The 24,509-nt window shown below is 42.2% G+C and overlaps 1 protein-coding gene and 2 long non-coding RNA genes across 6 annotated transcripts in view; 1 reads left to right on the top strand and 2 right to left on the bottom strand.

Moving 5' to 3' along the window:
- COL5A2 (collagen type V alpha 2 chain) overlaps positions 1-24,509 on the top strand; it is a 153,144-nt gene that overhangs the window by 54,915 nt on the left and 73,720 nt on the right. Inside the window, exon 1 of one of the 4 annotated variants that reach the window (XM_038585078.1) lies at positions 22,477-22,525. The exons of the other annotated variants lie outside the window; for them this stretch is intronic. Coding sequence (XP_038441006.1) covers positions 22,492-22,525 — 34 coding nt within the window. The 5' untranslated portion in view covers positions 22,477-22,491. Of the gene's footprint in view, positions 1-22,476; positions 22,526-24,509 lie in introns of those variants that run through there. 4 annotated transcript variants of the gene reach the window in all.
- On the bottom strand, positions 3,599-6,834 carry LOC119867863. The gene is made up of 2 exons (XR_005384914.1): positions 6,498-6,834; positions 3,599-3,759 (listed from the first exon to the last, which is right to left on the bottom strand). It is a non-coding gene; the product is annotated as an uncharacterized LOC119867863 (long non-coding RNA).
- On the bottom strand, positions 17,032-20,226 carry LOC119867860. Its single transcript, XR_005384911.1, has 2 exons — positions 19,631-20,226; positions 17,032-17,922 (listed from the first exon to the last, which is right to left on the bottom strand). It is a non-coding gene; the product is annotated as an uncharacterized LOC119867860 (long non-coding RNA).

Here is a 24,509-nt window from a genome sequence, read left to right as displayed (position 1 = left end):
ATCGCCTTGCATCGAACAGGGGTTCAAGTCTTGGGGAGGACTGGACTGCACAAGCTCCAGTCCACCCTAAGGCTGGCTACACACTGCGATCCCTACGTCATTTTCTCGTGGATACTAAGAGCCAGCTGAGGGTCCTTTGCACATGTGCTGCTGTTCTTCCCGTGCTGAAGAGGAGACAAAAGTATTTTTTGAATCCATGGCTAACACAGTGGGAAACTGAAAGGTTGTTTGTAATATATATATATATAATTTTTTACGTAAAATGAGAGAAAGCATATTTCTCTATGCAAGTGGGAAATATTCCTATTTGCTTAATATGCAAAGTGTGACTGCATTAAAATACTACTACTTAAAATTCCAATGCAGAATGAACCCTTGAACACTAAATTTGGATGTCTGCTTTAATCCTTTGTTCTTCAATAAGGAGCAGAACATAATAAGCCTTCTTGCCACTTCTAAAGAATGACTTTATAAAGTAATATGATCCAACACAGGATTCAGATTTTGACATTCCCTTGATGTGTATATACCATTAATATATAACCTACTTTTAAATCTTTAGAGGACATCTCTGTGTCTCTTATTTTCTATGAAATTTTTTTGTAAATCTTGAACCATGTTATTTTGTATAAAAGGCCAATAATAAATAATTTACCCAAGATCTATAAACTACTTTTTTCTGCTATACTTAAAGCACTATATTTGTAATTTTCCCTACAGAGTCCAGTTAGCCAAAGTCCAGGGCCAGAGACTTTTATTCAGAGTCCAATTAGCCAGAGTTCAGTTAGTTTTATTCAGAAGGGACATGAAGAAAGGAAAAAGTTCTTAATTATAGAATATACATTTCTAGTCTGCCAAATACATGGAATATAGATCCAGCATTTTATTTGACATTTGTCTTTTATTTTCAAAATGAACATTATGAGAAAATAAAAAGTCTGAGCTATTATTTGTTAAAGGAAAAAAAATCTAGGTTATAAGTAGCAGGAAAGGAAGCAAGCTTACAGTTTCCCATGTTTTACTGGCTGAACCAAATTCAATATATTTGTCAGGAAAATGAACTTCTGGGAAGAAGAAAAAGGTTGTAATTATTGGAATAAAGGTGAATTTAGATAGAATTTTAAGTATAAAAAATATAGTAAAAATAAAATTTAAAAGTATAAAAAATAAAACAGGTTTAGGAATTTGACCACCTTCCTCTTCTCCCAGTATCATAATTGGTGGCATCATAAGATTTCGTTATGTTTATGAATGTCTATCTCCATGTATATATAAATATATAAACACATAATTTTACCATGTGTATACAGATGTAATATATTTGTCTCTATATGTATTTATAAAAAAATCTGTAGCTGCCAAACACGAGGGTGTATAACCATTTCTATAAAAGAAAGTTCTACAACCACAATACAAACATATGAAACTATATTTCATATATATATATATATATATATATATATATATTGACATACAGAACAGTAATCTTCCAATTAGACAAAGCTAATAAACTCAATGGAAAATTCTGGTCTGTGGAATATGTTGAGTTTTCACATAATTTCTTAGGAGCATTTGCCACATAAAGTAACATTTAGAAAAACTGATGAATACAGCTTGAGTTAACCATTAAGATTCCAGACTTTCAGTGCTGGGAAGCCAGAAATTGAATCAGGACTTGACTCAGCGGGTTCCACGCTACCAGTCGCTTTCTTCCAACGCCTGCCTGAGCACTGCCCAGCCAGGGCATGAATGTGCTCGATGAAGAATATGCGATCAACAAAATCTGCTTCTCCGCTGATCTTCATTCTTTTTTTTTTTTTTAAACATTTTTTAAATTTTTATTTATTTATGATAGTCACAGAGAGAGAGAGGCAGAGACATAGGCAGAGGGAGAAGCAGGCTCCATGCACCGAGAGCCCGATGTGGGATTCGATCCCGGGTCTCCAGGATCACGCCCTGGGCCAAAGGCAGGCGCCCCTGATCTTCATTCTTGATGGAAAAGCTCCCACCAGCGATAGTACTGCTGGTTTCAGATCTGGGCCTGTCACTTCTGAGGTGGGAATCCTGGCCTCGGGGCAAGCAAGCTGTTTAATCACTGTGAGCTATTATTGCCACCTTGTGGGAATGATACTGTGTTGAAGGTTACATGAGATCAAGAAAATAAAACTTTTGGACAGTACTTAGCACATAAAGTATTCAATTAACTTCCTTCTGCTACCACTACTATCAATGTAAAGAAAGTCCTTTAAAATTGGATTGTCTTCTATCTTGATAACTCTTTTAAAATTAAAAAAAAAAAAAATAAAGACCAGTATCCAACTTCTGAGTCACCAGTTCATGGTCATCAATCTGGAGATGTCTTAAGAGTGTAGGTACGGCCGTAAGGTTTACAACTGTTTGAAACCGAAGCAATTGAAACACTTGAGCCTGCAGATGATCATTAATAATAAACTTCCAAGTGGAGTAATACCTTAGTTTTTCAGTTCACTGTTTCTAACCACTATTTACAATACAAGTGAATAGGATTTGCTAGAAATCATTGCAGTATCTTATTTGCAAGCTCAGGTAGTGTTTCTCTTACCAGATAGGTACTCTGCAGTTTCATGGAGCACTGAAAATGTTTGTGTTACTATTAGCATTTGGCAATATTTGGTCATTAAATATTTTCACTATAAATTACATGTTATTATCCAGGTTAGGGAAGAAGAAAGTTGCTAAAGGGGTTGAGATAATCTAGAAATCCATGACCATCTGTGGTCAGTTATGTTTTTGCTGTTTGGTTTAAATGAGAAGTTATGTGTTTTTAGATTAAGTTAGTACTTTATTGTTTGACTTCAGCTGTAAATGTAAGCTGACATGGAAAACAGAAAAAAAAAAAAAGGAAAATTATGACATAAATTGAAGATTTGCTGTCCAGCTAGCCCTGGGTTGTGGAACTGGAGATATGGACACTGTTCTTAAGGGCAAGATAACTTTCCAAAGCTTTGAAATGCCTCTTAGAGCTTCTCAGATTGTACTGATTTCATGTGGTTATTAATAAGGCGTGTGGGAGCTAGTGTTTTCACTAATGATGGAGTAATTGGAACTAGCAGGATTTCATTTTGTAAGTCTTAAAAACTGACTATCCACCCCTTCTCCGTGTAGCCAGGCCTAAGAGAATGTAAATGGAATTTTTTGCATTGCCATGTATGATACAATTTGCTTCATTTTCCTGGTCTTTGCTCTTTATTTCTTGGTGTTTGGTAACTCCTAAATTCCAAACTTTTTAGGTAGTTATGTTTTTTTTATGCTATAGTTCATCAAATTTGGATTTGCTTTGCAAAACTGTTGGAAATTATAGTCCAATACAGTCCCCCAAACTGCCAAGAGATGGTCATGTTTATATTGTCAGTTATCTCAATAGAATGATTTTCAGGCTCAGGTTATGCTTACTGTCAAGTCTGTAAAGGCTTCCTGGCTGGTGAGAGGGTAAGTTGCCAAGTGACCAACACTGGAACAGAATGGAGGGCCAGAGGTATTAGGAGCTCACAGATCGGAGTGGAGAAGATGTTAGATCTAGGAGTCTGTCTTGATACCAAAGAACACTGATAAGCGTATCTTTTCTGATATTTGTTTCTTTTTTATTAGCAAAAGAAGAGCTTGCGGGAATGGCGAGCCAGTTGCATAGGGCTATGTCCTCACTAGTTTGTAAGGTCCATGGGGGCAGGGCAGTGATTTCCTGTATATTTTTTCCAGTTCCTTGAGTTCAGAAATCGATGCCTGAAAGAAAACCAAAAGACATTGTCTTTCCACTCTTCACTGCAGGATAAACTGCTCAAAAAAAAAAAAAAAAAAAAAAAAAAAACCCAAAAACACAAAAAACAAAAAAACCAACCTTTGTCTCACAAGAAACAGAACTTCTGACTCCTGACTGTCACCAACATCCGGCTTCACGTGCCTCGCTAACTTCTTTCTCTTTTTTTCCCTTCTGTCCTTAGGCTGAACCCTCCTTGATTCATCCTAGGACCAGAATAATGAGCACCTATCTGGTTTGCTGCATGGAATCTTTCTCTCCTCTATGATTCTCCCAGCTTACTCTACAATCTCAGAAGATTCAATCTTCCTTCTTTCATTTTGCTGCTCAATGAAGGGAAAGACTTCAGTGCTATCACATTACCATCCACCGGGTTAAACACGACACCGTTAGCTGGTATTCAGGGTTGTGATGATTGGGAGCAGCTCGCTTCCTGGCGACCCTCCCGTCTATTTCTAGGTAGAATGCTCACGGTCAGGCCGACCAGATACAAGAATGTCCCCCAAGCACACCCCATCTTCAACCCCTCATCTCTGAGTGATGGCTTAGGTGTCTCCCCGGGTGTTTTTGCCAAAGCTCCTCGCCAGGCATTCACGGGCATTGAGGGCTCAATTAATCAGTTTTCTTGAATTTTGACAATAAATGAGATGGATAGCTAAAAATCATACACCTTTTATTCCTGTCATTATGATTTGGTTACTTGAATTTCACTGTTTCTCAATTCTGGTATGCTTTTCTAAAATTGATTTGTGGTATTTGGTGTGAATAAACATACTGTCAAATTTTTAGAAAGTTAAGATAACTTCTGCGTAATATTTGAAGTCAAGGCTAAAACACTTGTACAACTCCCCGAGGCACACAAAATTAATCTTATCTCATTAATGGAAGGCGTTCTTTAAAAAACTGTTTTAATGTACCATCACGTTTGTAACCTTCCTAAAACAAGTTCTCTTTTTTCCTCTGATTTTCTGAAGTTGTCTGTACCAAAATGATACTGTTACTCTGGAATGTTGATGTGGTAGGAAACTTCTACTTATGTCTCTAAGAAGTAGGCTATGATTACATATCATAAAAATAGATGTAAAACGTGGCTATTCTGGCCTCTTGAGGTCAGAGAACCTTGCCAGGAGTGTGTTTAATCACATGCCTGTACATCTCAGTGTCTTAATATTTCAAATAACAGATATTTTAATACAAGATAATCAAAATATAAACCTGAATGGATGAATTAATAGATACTTCAAATCTGTTACCCTCTGAATTAATCAAAACTCAGTATTCATTTTTTATTTTATCAATTATATTACATAGAATTATTTTTCAAAATATTCACATATCAGCATGAGAAATACGTAATTGTGGGCACATAGAATCTCTCCTTCTATACTTTTTTTTACTAAGTGCAAAAAATGAATTTAGCTAAAGTTCTATATGTATATGATGAAATCCTCTCGGAAGAACTATAAAGCTAATTGAATCATAGTTGAGTATTTATTCCTGTCAACAATTCAGTTATTCTTTTAAATTTTTATTGATTCATTTATTAAAGTAATTTCTACACCCAACAGGGGGCTTGAACTCATGACCCTTGGATCGAGGGTCACGTGCTTTTCTGACTGAGCCAGCCCAGCAGTGTAGTTCTTAAATTCACATTTCATTAGAGTCATTAAATTTTCACCTTTTTGGGCCAAAGAGATTACCATCATTGTGATTTCCTGAAGCCAAAATTGCGCGGAGAATCATCATATGTTGTCCTTCCCCTCCAGACAGGCTGGGTGTCTCCGTGAGCTCCAAACCTGGCTGCTTACTGTTTCTGCGCAACAGAGACCCGCTGGTCGACGCAGACCTTTATGAATTCGGCAGAATGTTTGTAGCTGCCCTGGGGGTCCAATAGCAGCTCAGAGCCACCCTTTGACTCAAATCTTTTGTCCAAGAAAGTGACCGAAGACTATCTTGGTGTCTTTTTTTTTTTTTTTTTTTTTATATCTTGGTGTCTTAAGACCATCTAATTCATTAAACTTTGTTTTCTTTTTAGCTAAGAGCTCTTTAGCAAAAGTTAAATTTCCTCACTGAAATATTGCCATATTTTCATGAAATTTTTGAAATGGCATGAACAGTTTTAAGGGCAAAAAGGGATATTTTTGATGCTTTGTGTTATATTTGCCATTAAGTTACATTGGCCAAGTGTCCATTATATGAACTTTACAATGCACTTAACCATCAAAATCATTTCCTGTAACCCAAGAAAGAGCTTGAAATCACTATTCATGATGATGATACTTAAAGATGACATTTCTCCTAATAAAAATGGCAATTTAAAAATGTTAAAATCTCTGTGAGCTTACCCCTGGGCTAGGGTTATTAGAAATTAACCCTAGTTTCCCCTCCTCACTCAACTCATGTCTTTGCTAGCACTTTCTGTCTTGACCTCTTCAGTTTTCTTTGTAACATCTGTCACTCTTGGACATATTAAATGATTATGTGTTGATTTGCTTATTTTCTGTTTCTCTCCACTAGTGTGTAAACTCCTTAAGGAAAAGACTTTTTCTGTTCTGTTCACACTTGCATTCCTAACACTGGTCTGGTGCCTAATAGGTAGTAGGTATTCAATACATATGTATTGAATAAATGAATGAATGAGAAATAAATTGGACTTTTTGATATGACTTGGGATTTAAAAAGTGTATGCATAGTTCATGATTACCTGTGCAAAAGGTAGGATGGTAGACTGGTTTATCCTCTGAATATTTCTTCATCTGGAAAATGAAATGGACACTCATCCCTGCAGAAGAGGTGACATGTGAAATCTTCCCAGAGCCAAAGTGGCTATTTATGGTAGCAATACTCTGATTTATTCTTTCCTTCCCTTTTATTTAGTTCATGCAGCTACAGTGAACACCCACTATGTCTCAGATCCTCTGTGAGGTATCAGAGATGTAGGTATGAGCAAGACCGATTGCCTTGCAACCAATATGGAGTGGAGAGTGTGGTCTAGAAGGCAGGAGAGAAAAACAGGGATGAATCTGGTCAGCCTTTTTAGATGTAACTCCCTTTTGAAATTGAGCAAAGATGAGGTGCTCAATAAATTATTTATTTATTTATTTATTTATTTATTTATTTATTTATTTATTTATATTTTTAAAAATAGTTAAATAAATGAGGAAAATGAAGCTTTAAAGAAACTCTAAATCAAAACTTAATCTCTTTTAACTTATTTCTATAAGGGAAAAGTCAAATACTTATTTTAATAGATTCTCCTCTCACAATTTCTCCGTGATTATTAGGATTTGGGGGTAAATTGTCCAAAAGCACACAGAGATTCTAGCTACAAAATATTGCCATCCTCCTGTGAACTACTGGGGGAAAGGAAATTCTCACGCAAGTCAGGTGACGCAGTTTTTCTCAGAAATGACAGCATCGAGGGACACGTTGTCCGTGACTCCATCACCGGCGTCCAGGGAAGCGTCCGGCACAGAGAAGACAAAGTGCTTTTTCGTCAAATTGAACTGAAGGATTCGAAGGAGGAAAAGTGCTTTGATTCTGTGGCCAGACGATCTCTAGAACATCTCAGCCCGGACAGCTTACTTCAGTTAACTGCTCACTTCTTTAAAGGAGTCTCTCTTTGCTGCGGGGTCGGTTGTGGTCAGAAAATTCACAACTGCTGTGACCGAGCCATTCGAAGGGCACAAGTTGAAACAGCTGCAGTGCTCAAGGCCCCACGAGGCCAACTCGGTGTCACTACAAGCTCCCGCGCACTGTCCTCAGCTACGTGGCTGCGCACCGTGCTTATTTCTTGGGGGGCCAACTACCAGCCAACCAGCCGTCCAAACCTTAGCCTAAGTGAAGCTCGAGTGGATGCACATGACACGGTTGAGTCACTCTTTGATTCCTGACTTGAGAACGATTTCTAGGCCACATCTTATACTTTGTCCATTCTTAGATTAAATAGGTGATTTATGAAAGTAAACGTCACCTAGTAGTTCATGCAGGTAAAACAGAGAACAGGGTTTTAAGAAATGAAAACAAATGATATTTGTCATAGAAACTATTATTTGGTCCACTTCATTGTCTCCTTATTCTTGCATATTTAAGGAATGTCTCAAAAACATCTCTCAAGATAAAAGGAAAAGGTCATTCTTCAATAATTTGACATACTTCATACTTAAAATATGGATTTTAAGAAATTTCTCTTGTGAATTATTTATGGGCTGGGCCCCTTTTGGTAAAATGTAAGGGTTTTTTCCTGCCAACTTCTAAAAGCACAGAAAACAAACAAGCCACAGCCTTCCAGCTTTAGTAACGCTAGCCATCTGTTTTCTATAAGGTGGTGGTTTTTTTTTTTTTTTTTTTTTTTTTTTTTTTTTTTTGTTAAATTCTCCCTGTGAAATGCTTTTCTGGAGATTTCTTTTTTTGGTCTGTGAGTTGTACCCAGTGACACTACTCGCTCATGGACCATAAAGGCCCGATCAGATTCTGGGAGAGCTTTGTAACTTCTGATATTCACCCCAGAAAATCACTGTACTGATCAAAATTGGATACTTTTCCAGGGAGATAGATTTCTGAAATACCAGAGCCCTACGGATTAAAGTGATTTTAATTTAAGAGTTTTTACACCTTAAATTAAAGATGATTCTTGAGATTTCAGGTTTGTGGTCATTTTTAGTGGTAAATTTTCCTACTGGGGGGAGTGCCCGTTAGCTTATCTCGGTGTTGTTTTAAGGAAGGAGCGGAAAACATATTCTTTCTAACAACTGAACCTAAGAAAGGAAGGGCCCCAGGCCGGCATGAGCTTTCTGAGAAACAGCAGTTCTCTTGTTTCTTCCATTTAGCAGAAGTCGTGTATCACTGGACGTGCTTACTGTGATAACTAAAGTAAATAACTGAATCTGGGGATCCCTGGGTGGCACAGCGGTTCGGTGCCTGCCTTTGGCCCAGGGCGCGATCCTGGAGATCCGGGATCGAATCCCACGTCGGGCTCCCGGTGCATGGAGCCTGCTTCTCCCTCTGCCTGTGTCTCTGCCTCTCTCTCTCTCTGTGGTGTGACTATCATAAATAAATAAAAATTAAAAAAAAAACAAAAAAAAACAAAACTGAATCTGGTATCAAAACACTGGAGAAGCCATTTAAAAATACAGATTTCTAGTTGCAAAACAAAATCAGAACCACAAGAGGTGATTTTTAAAGACCACTTCTTTGAGTGATTCTGTTGCAAAGCCAGATTTGAGAAGCATGAACTTAAAACAGAAGGCTGAAATCTAAAATAAAATAAAATCAAAACAAAATTAAAAAAGAAAAACTCTTCAATTTGAGGGATACATAGCATTTAAAACCCAAAACCCAAAACCATACAATTTTTATGGAACTGATTTGGGGTGAAATCTTTGAATGAAGGAAGCACTAAAATATCATAAAATGTGGTTATAAAATAGCCCGAAGCGGAAATGGCTCTGAGAGGGAACCGGGTTCACCTCCCAGCCCTGCAGGCTCAGGGCTACTTCCCTACTTTTCAAGACTTTCCCTGCCAGGAGGTCTGGGCCATCGTGAAATCACAAAATAGTCTGTGACCGCTTGAGAAGCCTCCTGTCAAGGTGACCGTATGACCGGCCTCAAGACCTTTCGGGCTGTGCTTCTGCCAGCGCCGGCATCGCCGTGGCCGGGTGGCTCAGGCACGGTGGCCTCCACGGGCCTCCACGGGCCTCACGGGCCTCCGGGGCCTCACGCCTCCTACCGTGGCTTTGCCCGAAGTCGCAGGCTAACTCAGAGCACTTGCTGGCGCCCTACAGCCATCCCCTGCGCTCCCGCTGCTCCCCGAGGCCTGAGCACACCCCTGTGTTGTGAGCTGTTGCATTCGTGAGCTCAGGGTGGTTTGTGGGGGGATCAGGACTCCGCCGCCGCCACCACACCGCACCCCAGTGGGTTCCTGCCCGTTTACGGGGGCAGGATTGATGTCCCCCCCGATGCTGATGGGCCTGCGTAGCAGGGAGAGAAGTGAGCGTGATACACGTGTGTACGGTACACGTGTAAGTGGGTTGGGCGGCAAGAGGACTGGGAACGGCCATGCTAAGGAGTACTGGTGGTGCTGAAATGACGCCGGGTGTTTCAGAGCACTCTCACATCCCTTTGATTCTCAAAACAGCCTCGTGGGGGGAAGTATTTACCCCTGTTTTTAGATGAAAACATTTGAGGATCAAATAAGTTCTCATTTGCCAAGTGTCACGGAACGCGTGATTCTCCCTGCTGGGGTTACTGTGGTAGGGCTGGCAAAACAAAACGCTCAGGTGCCCGCGACTCCTCAGGTGCGGGGCTCCCGGCGGCCACCCTGGCGTCCCCCTAGATCTGAGGCTCAGGAGCTAAGGCTGAAAGGTTGCCCTCTCCTTCCCAGTTCCTCGTTCTGACCTCGGTGGCAGGTGCCCCAACCCTGAAGGTGAAGCCAAAGCGCCAGGTGCTGCCGCACGCCAGGTGCTCTGCCCCTTGGCCCCGCTCTGCCCCTTCTGCCCTCTCGTCCCCCTTCCCGCCTTCGGACCTTAGTGAGGGACATAGAATTCAGGTGCCCCTGAATAAATCCCACTCGGCTCCGTGACAGCACGTCCACCAGCCTGGCCCCCACGGGGAAGAGCCGGCAGCAGTGGGGCCTGTGCTGCTGCTGCTGCGGGGACCATGACCCCTTGACCCCTTGACGGTCTGAGGGCCGCTGCTTGGGGCGCGAAGGCCGGCCGCCCTAGTGCGGGGGGAGGCCCGGCCCAGGGTAGGGGCTCAGGGTCTGCTGGGTGGGTGAGGGCCTCAGGCCTCCACTCTGACCGTAGTGTTCCCTGGAGTATTTCTGTGGCTATTTCTTTGGAGATCCTAAATCATTCCTTACTTGGCCAAGACCTTCCAAGGGCCCTGCACTGCACACTGGGTTTTATATATGTCATTTTGTTAAATATGGTCATTGAACAGGGGAAATTAGATTTAATTACATTATTTTGTTTGTGCACACTTTACTAAAAACATGTCATTCCCCCTCAGTTTTAGGACCTTTTGACCTTCTGATATAATCGGCAAAGAGCCAATTTCCTCTTTCCTTTTAAGAATATGCTTTAAGTGCCAAATCATTTCTCTTGAAATCAGTTCTTGCTTAGCAACATGAAAATAAATAAAGTTTTAGAATTTAAAAAAAAAATTCATTTATTCATGAGAGATACAGAGAGAGAGAGGCAGAGACACAGACAGAGGGAGAAGCAGGCTGTATGCAGGGGGCCTGATGTGGGACTCGATCCCGGGTCTCCAGGATCATGCCCTGGGCTGAAGGCAGGCACTAAACCGCTGAGCCACCCAGGGATCCCCAGTCTTAGAATTTTAAAAGAATATTAGGGAAGTACTTTCTTTTGGCAGTAAAACACTTAAGTATTAGTATTCTTAAAAATAAAAAATATTAATTTAGTGTTAGCAATGATAACTGAGAGAAATTTGCCATCATCTCTTTCCATCACATGAAATAGGCCCATTATTCAAAATCTACATATACTAATAGATAACAGAGAGACTTTGCTACTTTATGGTTACACTGGCTTTTTTCTTTATTAGATTTTAAGTTATTTAAACTTAAGTTTAAATAATCATTTTAAACTATGAAGATGGACAAAGTGCATGATTAAGATTAATGAATCCCAAGTGATTTTAAATGTAATCTAGTTCCTCTATAAAAATAGATATTTAAGTTTCTGACATCCTCAGCACACTAAATAATGGAGTTTGTAATTCCTCATACATGGCCTGGCATGAAGTATCATTAACTCGTGGCTGCACGAGGGTTATCACCGTGTATTTTATATTCCTGTAAATTCTTGGTAAACTCCTGAAGGCCCATGATTTTATGCATGTGGAAGAATAATGTTGCATATTTGAATTCTGCTGTACTTGCAACTTGGTATGGATATAGAGAATGATTTTATTTTATTTTTATTATTATTTTTTAAAGATTCTATTTATTCATGAGAGGCACAGAGAGAGAGAGAGAGAGAGAGAGGGAGAGAGAAAGGCAGAGACACAGACAGAGGGAGAAGCAGGCTCCATGCAGGGGGCCTCATGTGGGACTCGATCCTGGGACCCAGGATCAGGCCCTGGGCTGAAGGCAGGCGCCAAACTGCTGAGCCACCCAGGGATCCCAAGAGAATGATTTTATCTATTCCTAGAATTCCTAAGTCCCAGAGAATTGGTAAATGTATGTGATGATGCTTGGTAATGTGGTCCAGCCATGAAAAGTTTAGCTGAGCTCAGAAGAAATCCCATCAGCCTTTATACTTGGTATCTAACTAATAAATTTCCATCAAGTAACCCTTAATCACTGCTACTCCATTAACATCATAAGAATATCCAGTTTTACCCAGTCATCTCCCATTAAACCAATATGCAAATGATCAGGTTTTAATTTTTTATTAGATCACATGCCCTCTTTTAAAACAAAATTAGCTATACTTTTTTGTAAAAGGTTTTATTCAATTTTTTGACAGAGGGAGAGTAGACGGAGGGGAAGCAGCAGAGAGAGAGGGAGAAGCAGGCTCCCCGCTGAGTTGGGAGCCCGGTGTGGGGCTTGATCAGGACCCTGGGGTCATGACCTGGGCCCAAGGCCCATGACCTGGGCCTCAGCCACCCAGGGGCCCCATGGCTATCAGTTTTATTCCATTATTTGCTTTTATTTCTCATTATTATTGCTGGACAAATTACTAAACAGGAGAAAATTGAAATTGTACTTTGGTCCTTGGAGGGAGTTTTCTATTTTCAAAGTTCTTATCACAAGATTCAATAAATAAAAAAAGAAACCAAGAAATAAAGAAAACAGTTAAAGACTTTGGTAAAGACTAGTTTAGACTTTGGGAAAAATGAAAGGAAATGAAAACCTGAATGAGGTGCAATTTAAAAAGCAATTGGTTATTGGTTTGCTTTAAATTATATTTTTCAGTGGTGAATTTTATTGAATTTTCCCCAGTGACTTTTTCAGCATCACCTCTTTAGTTTAAATAAAGTAGGTAAAGTATATTGTTTGTTATTAGGGGGAGTCATATTTATATAACGTGGGCTGAATTTTCTAGAGGAAAATTTCATTTCCTGTGTCCTATAAACCGATCTAAAAAGGACTAAATAATAGTTGGTATGCAGTCATTTGCTATTCATAGTCATCAAGATGCCCGAAGGCTTATTTGTGTCACGGAGATAGTTTTTTCCCATCAATATCCTGTGAAGCTTCAGGAAAGCTAGGGGAAATTTCGCAGGATATTAGGGTGGTAACATTTGGTGGCTACACAGGCATAACGTCAGGAAATGAAATCTTGACTGTTTAGAATTGGGAACTGATAGAAAGAAGAACGGAGTTCACATTCTTAGTGGGTTTCACTTGCTTCCCCTTGATAACCAATTCTTAAAAAACCCATCGTAATCGCTCTTATCTTTAAGATAAACAATGCTTTACTCTTTGTTTCCCCTTTCAGGTTAATCCAGACTCCTCTTGCCCTTCATTCTTCCTAGGGGCTGTCAGTTTATTACTGTCACTTATTCAAAAATCTACACTCAGAGTGTGAATTTTAAATTTTATGTACACAAACTTGTCTTCCCTTTGTTCTCGCTCTAAGTAGCAGTATCCAACTGGCTAACTTAGAAGGTAATAACGAAGACTGTGTGGTTGTTCAAATACTGGCTCTGCCCCTCACTAACTTGGTGATAACTGACCCCAAGCCCCTCTCGGAGAGGTTGTAAGGATTGAGGATACAATTTGCATAAGACACTGAGCGTTGCTCTCATAACACAGTAACGAGTAGCCGTTAGTATTATACTGGATTATCCCTCCGTAATGTTCATCCCAATATGACTTAAATAGGGTTTAGAATTCTTCCAATCAAGTTTATTGGTCTTTCCAAAACTTTTATCTTATCAGTGTCTACACCAGTCTCCTATCCTGTAGATACCTGCATTAGTTTCCTAGGCTGCTGATTGATGACAAAGTGTGACAATCTGGGTGGCTTAAAACAACAGAAGTGTCTTGTCTCCATTCTGAAGGCTAGGAGTTCCCAATCAGGATACCAGCCGTATGGGCAGGGCGGGTTCCTGGAGACCTGTGGAGCGAGGATTCTTCGCGCCTCTTCGTTGCTCCTGGTGGGTGCCAGCAGTTCCTGACTGTCCTGGGTTTGCAGGTGCGATTCGATCTCTGCCTTCAACACACATGTGTCTTCGTGTGTTCTTTTCTCTTCTTATAAGGACACCAGTCACGTTGCATTAAGAGCCCACTGTACTCTAGTATGACCTCAGCTCGAGTCATTACGTCTTCAAAGGACTTCTTTCCAGATAAGGTCAACATATCTTTTTAGGGCAGATTACTCAACTTACAACCATATCTGATAGATGTTACTTCCTCTACTCATTCCTGAACCTTGCAGGTCATTTTTAGTCCCACCTGTAGTTCATCAAACCTTGCATATTTTATACCTGGTGTCTCATGGATTTACACCTCTTTCTTCATTCCTACAACAACTATCTCTCTTAACTACAGTTTAACATGTTCACCTGGTAGCCTTTAGTCTCCTCTGGTTCCAGCTCCTGTTCGAGTCTGTTGTCAGATCAATGTCACTGAAGGTTATTCTACATTTTTCTGTTCATTCACTTATTTACTCAACAAGCATTTAGGGGACGTTTTCCATGCATCAGGCACTTCTGCACTAATCATGCAGAGATAAACTGAATGTTGTTTACCCTCAATAAATGTGTAGCCTGGGAGTGTTCACGTGCAAACAGACGAGTGAGTCTGATGGATTGTTGCAGGAACTTTGTGAGGTGGAGGAAGGTGAAATCAGAGAAGGTACAGAGAAGAGAGGGGCCAAGTTACATGCGGGAAAGTGCAAGTCATGGGACACTTTGTAGAGGCAGAGCTATTCTTCCCAGAATTCACATCAGCCTGTTTTCCTATAAATGGAACCATTCCCCTCATACGCCATGTTTGCCTTCCTCCTGCTTTTTTTTTTTTTCTTCCCCTTAGGTGGTTCCTGCTCCCTTCCCAGGCACTCTTCCTTACCTTCACATCTAAAACACCTTGCATTTTTCAAGACATAATGTATTTTAAATTTTAATTTAATTTTTTAAAGATTTTATTTATTCATTCATGTGAGACATGGGCAGAGGGAGAAGCAGGCTCCGTGCAGGGAGCCCGACATGGGACTCGATCCCAGGGTCTCCAGGATCATGCCCTGGGCTGAAGGCGGCACTAAACCGCAGAGCCCCATGGGCTGCCCAGGACCTACTGTAGAGCCTACTTATGTTCGTCCTTTCTCCGATCACATTAGCTCACAGCGATCCCATCTTTTCAAAATCTTTTCAAACCTCTTACGTGGAATTCTGCAAACCTAGTATTGTACACAAATGACTTGCTACCTTAAGTAATCTGTGGAACAGATATAAATGGATTTGCTAGGAATAAAATAAATGCACTTCTAACACAGGCATTTGATTCCTTATTTTCTCCTGTGTTCTAAATCATAAACTTGCACCCATGGACAAAATTCAGGGTCTTTCAATGTAGACATTATACAATATAGCTATGTTTGATATTCTAAAATTCCAAGCCCACATAAGCCAGAATTCTGTACCTAAATTTGAAAAGTGGTAATAAATTTGGCTTTGCTGAATTTCCAAATGGTTATGGAACTAGACTTGGAAAAATGCATTTATACTTCATCGCAGCATGGCCAGACTTAGTCATGGGACAGCTGGTTCCTCCCGTGTCTCTCTGCACCAGTTCCTGGCCTCTGCACGGGTGGCTGGCTCCTCTACGATGAGCTGGACTTCCACTCCTCTCTAAGGCACCTACCTATGGGGGCACTAGGAGGTTTAGAAACAAGAGTGCTGTTGTTTTACCCTCAGGCAAGAGAAGAGATGGCAAAAAAAAAAAAAAAAAAAAGGAAAAAAAAAAGAAAAAAAAAAGAAAGAAAGAAAAAGAAAATACGAGTAATGAGTGAGAGGAAGTGCCTGTATGCCTTCAGATCCATCCTGGCCAGTTGGCAGAGAAAAGGAGTCCATTGCCAATTACCAGCAATGAGCCAGGAGTGACAATATTATACAACTTGGAAGTTAGTTTCTGGAAGAAACCTCTTTGGATCTTAGTTTTTTTCACTCAAAGAAAAAGGAAAAACAGGGAACAGAAAGAAGAAAAACTAAAAATGTAAAACAGAAGGGAAATAAATAAATAACAGAACTTGAATCCTAGAACTCTTGATTTTCCTTACCTCCAGCCTACATCAAGTGCCCCTCCTAAGTATTTCCATCCTACCCAGTTTTGCCTCTAGTTTGTACTTAAAGAATGGTGTTCTCACACTGTTCCTGGACTGCTTCCCACACAGAGGGAGTGAGCCCCTTAAGAAGGGGAAGGTATTTGTTATATTTCATTATATTACCTCTTTATTCCCAATGTTTGGCAGAGTAACAGATAAATAATATCTGTTGTCTAAGTTACATTGTCAAAATGCATTTCTTCTGTTATTTTGAGATTTGCTTCGAGAGTAAGTACATTTGCTTTATCATTTGAAAGCATTCTCAATGTCAGAGATATTGGAAGCCTCAAACATGGAAGACCAAAACCCACACAGGGATCTTGTCACTGTGGCCCTGACGTAAGACAGCTGTATCAAGAGAACTCATTGGAGGGTGTTTGTGGGTTTCTACTCTCCCACTGATAGTATTCAGACTGTCCTAGAGTCTTTATTACCAAATAGGACCCTGAAGGGCAGTCAAATAGGTGATCGGTCTGCTCTTAAGATAATTCAGTGTCACTGGGATTTGTATTCTCTTCACTCCTGGCTTACTCGAAGTCTGCTTTTATAAACATACGCCCCTGCCCCCAATGATTGCTTTTGTTTTAGAATCTAGAAAACTCTCAGGTTGATGTTCCCGAGGCTTAGTTCTAGTTAAAGTAAATAGCATTAGGCAAAGACCTTTCAAAGCACAGAGGAAGATTTCCAGAATTGTTTATAAAATTTCAGTGTGTATGCAAATTTTCCAGAATGTACTATTGGAATACATGTATATGCAAACTTATTTTTCTCCTACAAGAAAGTTTCATTACCTTTTGCAGTTTTTGTGCATTTTGATTGTTTTTGGCAAGGAAGCTGAACTCCAAATGTCTCATTTCATGATCCACAGTGTACTCTTGTATTAGACAAGTATTTGGTAAAATTTGCTGTATAAATAAATATTGACTGGATTAAATAATGCCTCCATTCCATTTGTCAGGTTGACTAATTTATTTAGATTAACTTTAACAACAGTTTAAGTCAAACTTATTTGTAATATCCTAGAATACCTCATTTCACCTAAAAGTAAAAGCTCATATTTTATTTCTTCTTATATAATAATAGGCAGAAATACTGAGGCCCATTTTTCATGTACCAAGTAAACAACCTGGTTGCTCTTGTCTTTTTGTCCAACCTAAATTTTACACCCACAGGTTAGCAAATGTTCTACATCCTTCTGTGATTTCAATACCTGCTAGCCACTGTGAGCACAAAGTAAGTGTTCCATAGCTATTTGGGATTGAATAAATAATTCAAAGTTTTTGAAAACCCTAAATCTTCCTATAGATACTTTAATAATGAGTGCTCTCTTCTTTTACATATATTCATAGCCACTATGTTTTTAGAAATTAACATATGAATTAAAAAACAGTGATAAAATTCAGTTTAAACAAAACCAAAAGGAATAATTTTGAATAGCTGTAAGTAACGTAAAGCTTCTTAAATTTAATAAAGCTTGTCATGCTCGTATTACTTCTACAAAAGGGTGTTTAATTTGGTCTCCATTCATGTACTTATTAAAGGAAATAACTTCTCAAAAGCACATAGATTTACGGGTCAAAATCATGGGTTCCATTTTTTGGTATTTTTCCTATCCCATCCTATGATAAGGAAATATCCCTAGTTGAATTCTGTGGCTTGCTAAAGAAACTTGCGAATCTTCCTTCTCAGTGTAGTAAAGGTATATAGGGAGAAAAAATTATCCTGTTGGTTGATCTCAGTCTCCTTCCTCTCTCCCTGTCCTTTGTCCTCCTCTCTTTCTTCCTCCTCCTCTTCCTTCTTTCTTTGCTTTTTGCTTTTCTTGTCTGTTGTTCCCCCCTACAAACACAGAAATTTCCAAATGAAGAGTTTGGTTGTGCAAATAGAAAGTTATTAATATAACTTTTCAGTAAAGGTCTAGTTTCTGTTTCTTCTCCGGAACATTTCTATGGCATTTGGCTGGTGTTAAGATTCGGTGCATATTGGGGCTTGATCTCAAAACTGCAATAAATAAGGTGGCAGGTGTACAATCCTGGATGTGCATTATAGGAGGTAAAGTGAACGTGAAGATGAAGGGATGGATTTAGATTCTGAAATAATGGCTTTCGTCTTATTTTAAGTAATCTATTACCTGCCAAGTGATTGGCAGTGATTAGGGAATGCCAGAAAGAAGGGTAAAATCCATTTTCATTTCTGTTCTTTGGTGAAATCCCCTCCTAATTTGTAATTGCCACAAAATAGACATAAATCTAGGTAGATCAGGACAAAAGTGGGTATTATTATTAGTTCAAGTCTGTAAATATACCCATGTAGATAAAATTAGAAATGGTGCCTTCAGGATGAAAGCAGTCGGGCTCCCTTCCTGCAGAAGTGAACTCCCAAGGGAACAGTGCAGAGACACCACTTTAGGTCCCCCTTACACACTTCAAGTTTTTTAGGATTCCTAATAGTAAAATGAGTGGAACCAAAGAGCCATTGAGAACTGTGGAATGTTTAGTTGATTATAAAAGAAATTTTAGTCTTGTCAGGGCAAGAGCAGTGAGTAAAGAAGAATTCAATTAAGAATAAAGTAGAAGAAATAAACTGACTACGATGTCTGGATTTTGTCTAGAAGCCTGAATATTCCTCTTTCAGGGACTACAAGAAAAGAAAGCATAATTTAGCTGCAAAGAAATCATAAGATACTGAGTTGAAATCATTCTAAAACTGTTTCATCATATAGAGTATTTAATTTTATACCCATCTTTTGGTTTTGAGTGTAGTGGACACGTCGTCACACTTGTTTCAGTTGTACGTCATAGTGATTCAACATCTCTAGACCTTGTGCTATGCTCACCTCAAGTAGAGCTACCATCTGTCACTCACCTGAGAATATTCTCTTAAAATATATAAAGACAACTCTTTTTAGTTATAAAAATGAATAAATGTCTATGTCCTCTTCAGGACATAATATCTGGAATGAATAACATTAAAAATGACATTCCCACAAGGCCACATATTTAAAATCCCTGTAGTTATGGCCCACATTTGAATAGTAGTGAAAAATGAGGCTCTTAAAAAATTGTATAATATGCCCCGGATAAGAGCAAGTAATTTTATATATCCAATATGGTCTAGGTCTCTTCCTGATATTCTTATAATTGAATGTTCAGCAAGTGCATTCATCAAATACTTGTTGAGCATCTGCTTGATCCTGACACTATTAAAAGACACTGAGATATCTGGACAAACCAGAATAAATTATAACTGTCCTTCGGAAGCTATTGTCCTATCATGGGGAGACCAACAATAAACATGAATACAACAATATAGTAGAGTTCAAAGTGACAGGTATTAGATTAAAAGGAAAAAAAGCACAGTGACTGGAGGATTGAGAGTGACGAGTGTGAGAGTGTGTGTTGTGTGTGTGTGGCAATTTTCAGGTTTTCTGTCAGATGGTTAGAGTAGGTTTAAGGCAACAGGTGGCCTGTGAGCTAAGACTTGAAGGAACTGACAGAAATCTGGAATGCAGGCACCGACTATTGCTCAGAATTTGCTGCTTACTTACCTCCGGGATGTATAAAAGCCACGACACCACCCATCTGACAGGAAAATAGGCGGGTTTTCGGTTCTCCTTTACTTCAAACAGTGTCGCGCCGCAGAGAGCCGAGGTGGGCCCGCTTCATTCGGAGCCTTCGGTCCGGCCTGCGCGGGCGGACGCGCCTGGGGAAGGGCCCTGGGCTTGCTGCAGGGGTCGCCACGGAGATCTCCGCATCCGGTAGGCGGCGGGCTCGGCTTCAGCGGCGTCTACAGCTATTCACAGTTGGAGCCGCGTTTTCGGAGAAAAGAAACATCTGTGTCAAATGCATTAGCAGCCTGCGAGGCGCTTTTCCAGACACAATCGTCCGGGAGCGTTGCATGGGCGTCGTGCGTAATTTTAGCTTCACATTTTGGCCGCGATCCTTCAGATTTCCCAAGGATACATGGAAAGCAACTTAAGTAGTGCCTAACGTGAGAGATTTTCCTTTTTATTTTTTTTCCATTTTAACTGAAGCGAAAACAGCAGTTTTACCACGTAAGTGCGAAGCGTCTGCGCAGACTGAGAAGCGCGCGTGGCTGCCCGGGGACCGCGTGTGGCCGCAGCGCGCTCGGGGGCTCCGGCTCCGCCGCGGTGCCGCGGCCTCGTCCTCTCTTGAGCGCGAGGCCCTTCCTCAAGCCCGTCGTTACGCGGCCTCGGAGCACACAGGGCGGCTGTCCCCGGTGACGCGGGACCGGGACCGGGACGGCAGCCTGAAGGCCCCGGGGCAGGCCGCGCATGCGCCACCGACCCTGCGGCGCTCCGCGTCGAGCTGCCGACCCGCCCCCAGGCTTCCTGCGCACCCGGCGGCTGCGAGGCGGGGTCAGGCGGGGTCAGGCGGGGTCGCTCGAGGGTCCCCGAGCACCCTGCCCGCCTCGTCTCTTCCCCGGCGGACGGACAGGGCCCAGGAGCAGAGCAAGGCGGCAGCGCCGTGGAGCCTTCTGAGCCTGGAAAGGCCCGGATGTGCGGGGCGGCGGGGCCGGGGTGGGGGGGCCGCGGAGGCGCCCCGAGCGCGCGGCTTCACACCCGCAGCCAGACGGGCCCCGGCCCGGGGGGGGGCCAGGCCAGCGGGCCAGGGAGGCCGGGCGTCGCCCTCCGTCGGGAGCGTCCGGGGCATGACGTCGCGGGCACGCGGAGGCCTGCGCACGGGGTCCCGGTGACCTGATCGCCCCCGTGCAAGACGCGGCTCCGGGGACGTGGAGGGCGCCCGTGTGCGCTGGGCTCCGTCCCCGCAGGGCCGCTTACCCCCGCAGCGCCGTCCACGCCGCCGTCGTCCCCGCCGTGACGTCATCCCCACGCCGCCGTCGTCCCCACGCCGCCGTAGCCCGCGGCTCCTCAGGACACAAGGCTGAGGACCCCCGGCGGAGGGGCCTGGTCGCCAGCCGCGCGCGTCCAGCCCAGACGAGCTCCGGCCGAGCGCTTGTGAGCGACAGACGCGCGGTTCCGGCGCCGCGTGGGCGCCCCTGCCCCGCGAGGAAGGCGCCCCTAGGAGCGACGGGGCCGCCCGGGCCGCGAGGAAGGCGCCCAGCCCCGTCCGCCCCAGGACCGCGTGGCCCGACGTGGCCGAGGGGAGGTTCTCCCGCGTCCGTGAGGAGGGAGCGGCTGCTGGGGCGCGAGCCTCCCGGGACCCCGCGCTCCCGAGGCTGCCCCGGGCGCAGGAGGCCAGGCCGCGCCGGGAACCCCCCGCGCCTCTGGCCTGCGCCCCGGGGGCGCCGTGTCCGCCTCCCCGGCCGCCGGCGCCCGCGCTGGGTCTCGCCGTCTGTCGGGACGCGTCCGTCTGTCCGTCCGCCCGCCGCGGGGGGGCCGTGTCCTTGGGGGGGCGCTCGGGGCCGCGGCCGGGGTCCACGCGGGGGACGGTGTGGCCTCCATCCTGACCCCGAAGGAGCCGCGGAAAGCGGGAGAACGTCCGCCAGACGCACGCGGGGCCGCACGGCCTCTTGGTTTTCCCGCGTATTTCTTTCTCTTTCTTTTTCTCTCTCTTTCTCTTTCTCCCTCTCTCTCTTTCTCTTTCTCTTTCTTCTTTCTCTCTCTTTCTCTTCCTTCCTCCCTTCCTCTCTCTCTTCCTTTCTCTCTCCTCTCCTTTCTTTTCCTTCCTTTCTTTTCCTTCCTTTCTCTTCTTTCTTTCTTTCTTTCTTTCTTTCTTTCTTTCTTTCTTTCTTTCTTTCTTTCTTTTCTTTCTCTTTCTTTCTTTCTTTCTTTCTTTCTTTCTTTTTCTTCTTCTTTCTTTCTTTTCTTTTCTTTTCTTTTCTTTTCTTTTCTTTTCTTTTTTTTCTTTCTTCCTTCCTTCCTTCCTTTCCTTCCTTTCCTTCCTTTCCTTCCTTTCTTTCCTTTCTTTCCTTATTTATTCATGAGAGACAGAGAGGGAGAGGCAGGCTCTGTGCGGGGAGCCCCACGCGGGCCTCGATCCGGGGCCCCGGGGTCACGCCCCGGGTGTGCAGGGAGCAGCAGCCCCGGGACTCCGTGGACCTGCTTTAAGGCCAGTGGCGCTCGGTGTCTCCGTTGGGGTGTTTCTCCCTCAGCCACAACTTAAGGAACAGGGTGACTCTTCGTCTTTGCGTAACCAAACCGTCGGTGCACTGTAGGCTAAGCCCGTGCTTGCGGCGTTGTCTGCAGATGTTTACCGCGGAGCTTCGCTGTTTCAAACTGATTTTTCATCTAAAAGCAAACAGCTATTTGGCGTACAGGCTTCTTAACTTATTTCACGGCACGTTGAGACGTGGGTTCCATGCCTGCCTGGCTTCGAGCTCCCGGAATAGGACCCCCCGCGCACACAGTCCGTGTTGTGCTGCGATGAACCTCGCTGTTGAAGTGGATGCACGGGAGAAGCCCAGTGCCTTGGCATCTTCCTGGGCATGGCCGCGCCACACGGCTGTGTGGAAGGACCAGGTCTGCGAAGCCCGGGGCAGGCAGAATGTTGGCCAACCAGAGCTTTTAGACTGAGGAACATGGGGAAAGGCTCAGTGGCTTTATCCTGAACTGAGATTTTTACCTGTAGTTCTGCGTTGGGTATACTTATGTGGCAGATGGTGAATTCTTTCTACCCTGATACTTGTACAGTGGCAGGGAGTTGCTACACTTATTGTGGGCATTTCACAGTGTATGTGATTCTCAGATCACTAGGTTGCACGCTTAAAAATATAATAGTGTATGTCAACTATACTTCAAGTAAACAAAGAAAAATATAATTTTTTTTAAAGATTATTTATTCATAGAGAGAGAGAGAGAGGCAGAGACACAGGCAGAGGGAGAAGCAGGCCTCAGGCAGAGAGCCTGACGTGGGACTGGATCCCGGGTCTCCAGGATCAGGCCCTGGGCTGAAGGCGGCACTAAATCGCTGAGCCACCCAGGCTGCCCTAAATTCTTTTATAAACTAATCACAAATGCATTTTTTTTAAAAATCTTTAGCTTTACTTTTGTAGGGTACAAAGTCAGGGCCAGGGCATGTAAGTTCATGAACCATGATTTAGATTCATTCATTCATTCACTCATTCATATCTGTCCTTTGAACAACTGCTTGTGGAATGTTGGCTCTCTGCAAGGTATGGAGTCAAACTTTAGAAATACCACGATGAACAAGAAAAACTAGCCCTTATCTTCATGGAATTTACTGGCTAGTGAAGGAGATAAGAAAATAAAAATAGTAAACTGATACTACTTGTGGTAGATTTGATCAGCGCAGTGATTTTTGCCTATTTGTTCACATTTTATTTATTTATTTATTATTTATTTATTTATTTATTTATTTAGTGTTGACATTTTAGAACTGGTTAATTAGCTGGTGTAGAAAACGAGATGGATGGATGGATGGATGGATGGACGAGTTCTGTGAGTCACACCAGTTGGATAAAGAAAGTCTACTCTTGTAGAGCGGGCAGAGAATTGTGGGGGCAAGTGACAAGCAAACCATAATAGTGACTTCGAATAAGTAGTTTGGAGGGTTCTAAAGAAATTAAGTAAGCAAGGATGATATGATCCACATTGTGTTTCAAGGTACTATAGTTTTTTTTTCTTAAAAGTCACAAAATTAAAGAGGTTTTATATATGTAAGTGTGTGTGTGTTTTATAGTAATTGTCTAACAATCGTTATTGTTTTGTGTATAAATATGTGCATATTTTTTCCAAATCTGCATTACATTTTTATTTAAATGTAGAAAAGTATTTGGCAGATGCAATAGCTTATACTGTTGTGGTCATGACTTTCCTGAACTAATTTTGGTGCAAAGATAATGCTTTGCTTTTCCTTTGTGGTTTACTAAGCACCTTTAGTTTAGCAAATATATTCCATGAAATGAGACACTGTTATCCTTTCCTACCTTATGTTTAGAACTAATTTTTAAAACCCCACACACTGTTTTAAAAGTGTTTCTTTATGGTAAAAGAATATATATCATCTTCTCTTGTTGTGGGATCCACTAAAGTTTCTAATGAGCTGAAAATCACAACAAGACTCACCAGACCTGGAAATGATATATTCCCTTGTGATCCATCCTTTCAAGTGTTGTTTTTTTTTTTTTAAGATTTATTTATTTATTCATGATAGAGAGAGAGAGAGGCTCCATGCTGGGAGCCTGACGAGGGACTCCAGGATCACGCCCTGGGCCAAAGGCAGGCGCTAAACCGCTGAGCCACCCAGGGATCCCCCCAAGTGGTTTTTTGAATCTCTTCTTACTGACTTTCCTATGTTTGGTTATTTAAACCTTCACAAATGAAATCTTTGGGAAGGATTACCTGATTAAGTATGTCTACTTTGAATCACTTTTTTTCCTTCCCCTGTCAAGCTAGAATACAAATATTATAGTCATTTCATTGTGAATTACATATTTCTCAATATGAAAGGACGAATGAAGTAAGTTCCTCCATGTTTTGCCTC

The sequence above is a fragment of the Canis lupus genome, chromosome 36 (genome assembly GCF_011100685.1).
Source record: "Canis lupus familiaris isolate Mischka breed German Shepherd chromosome 36, alternate assembly UU_Cfam_GSD_1.0, whole genome shotgun sequence".
NCBI lineage: Eukaryota > Metazoa > Chordata > Mammalia > Carnivora > Canidae > Canis > Canis lupus.
This window is presented reverse-complemented; position numbering and strand designations above follow the sequence as displayed.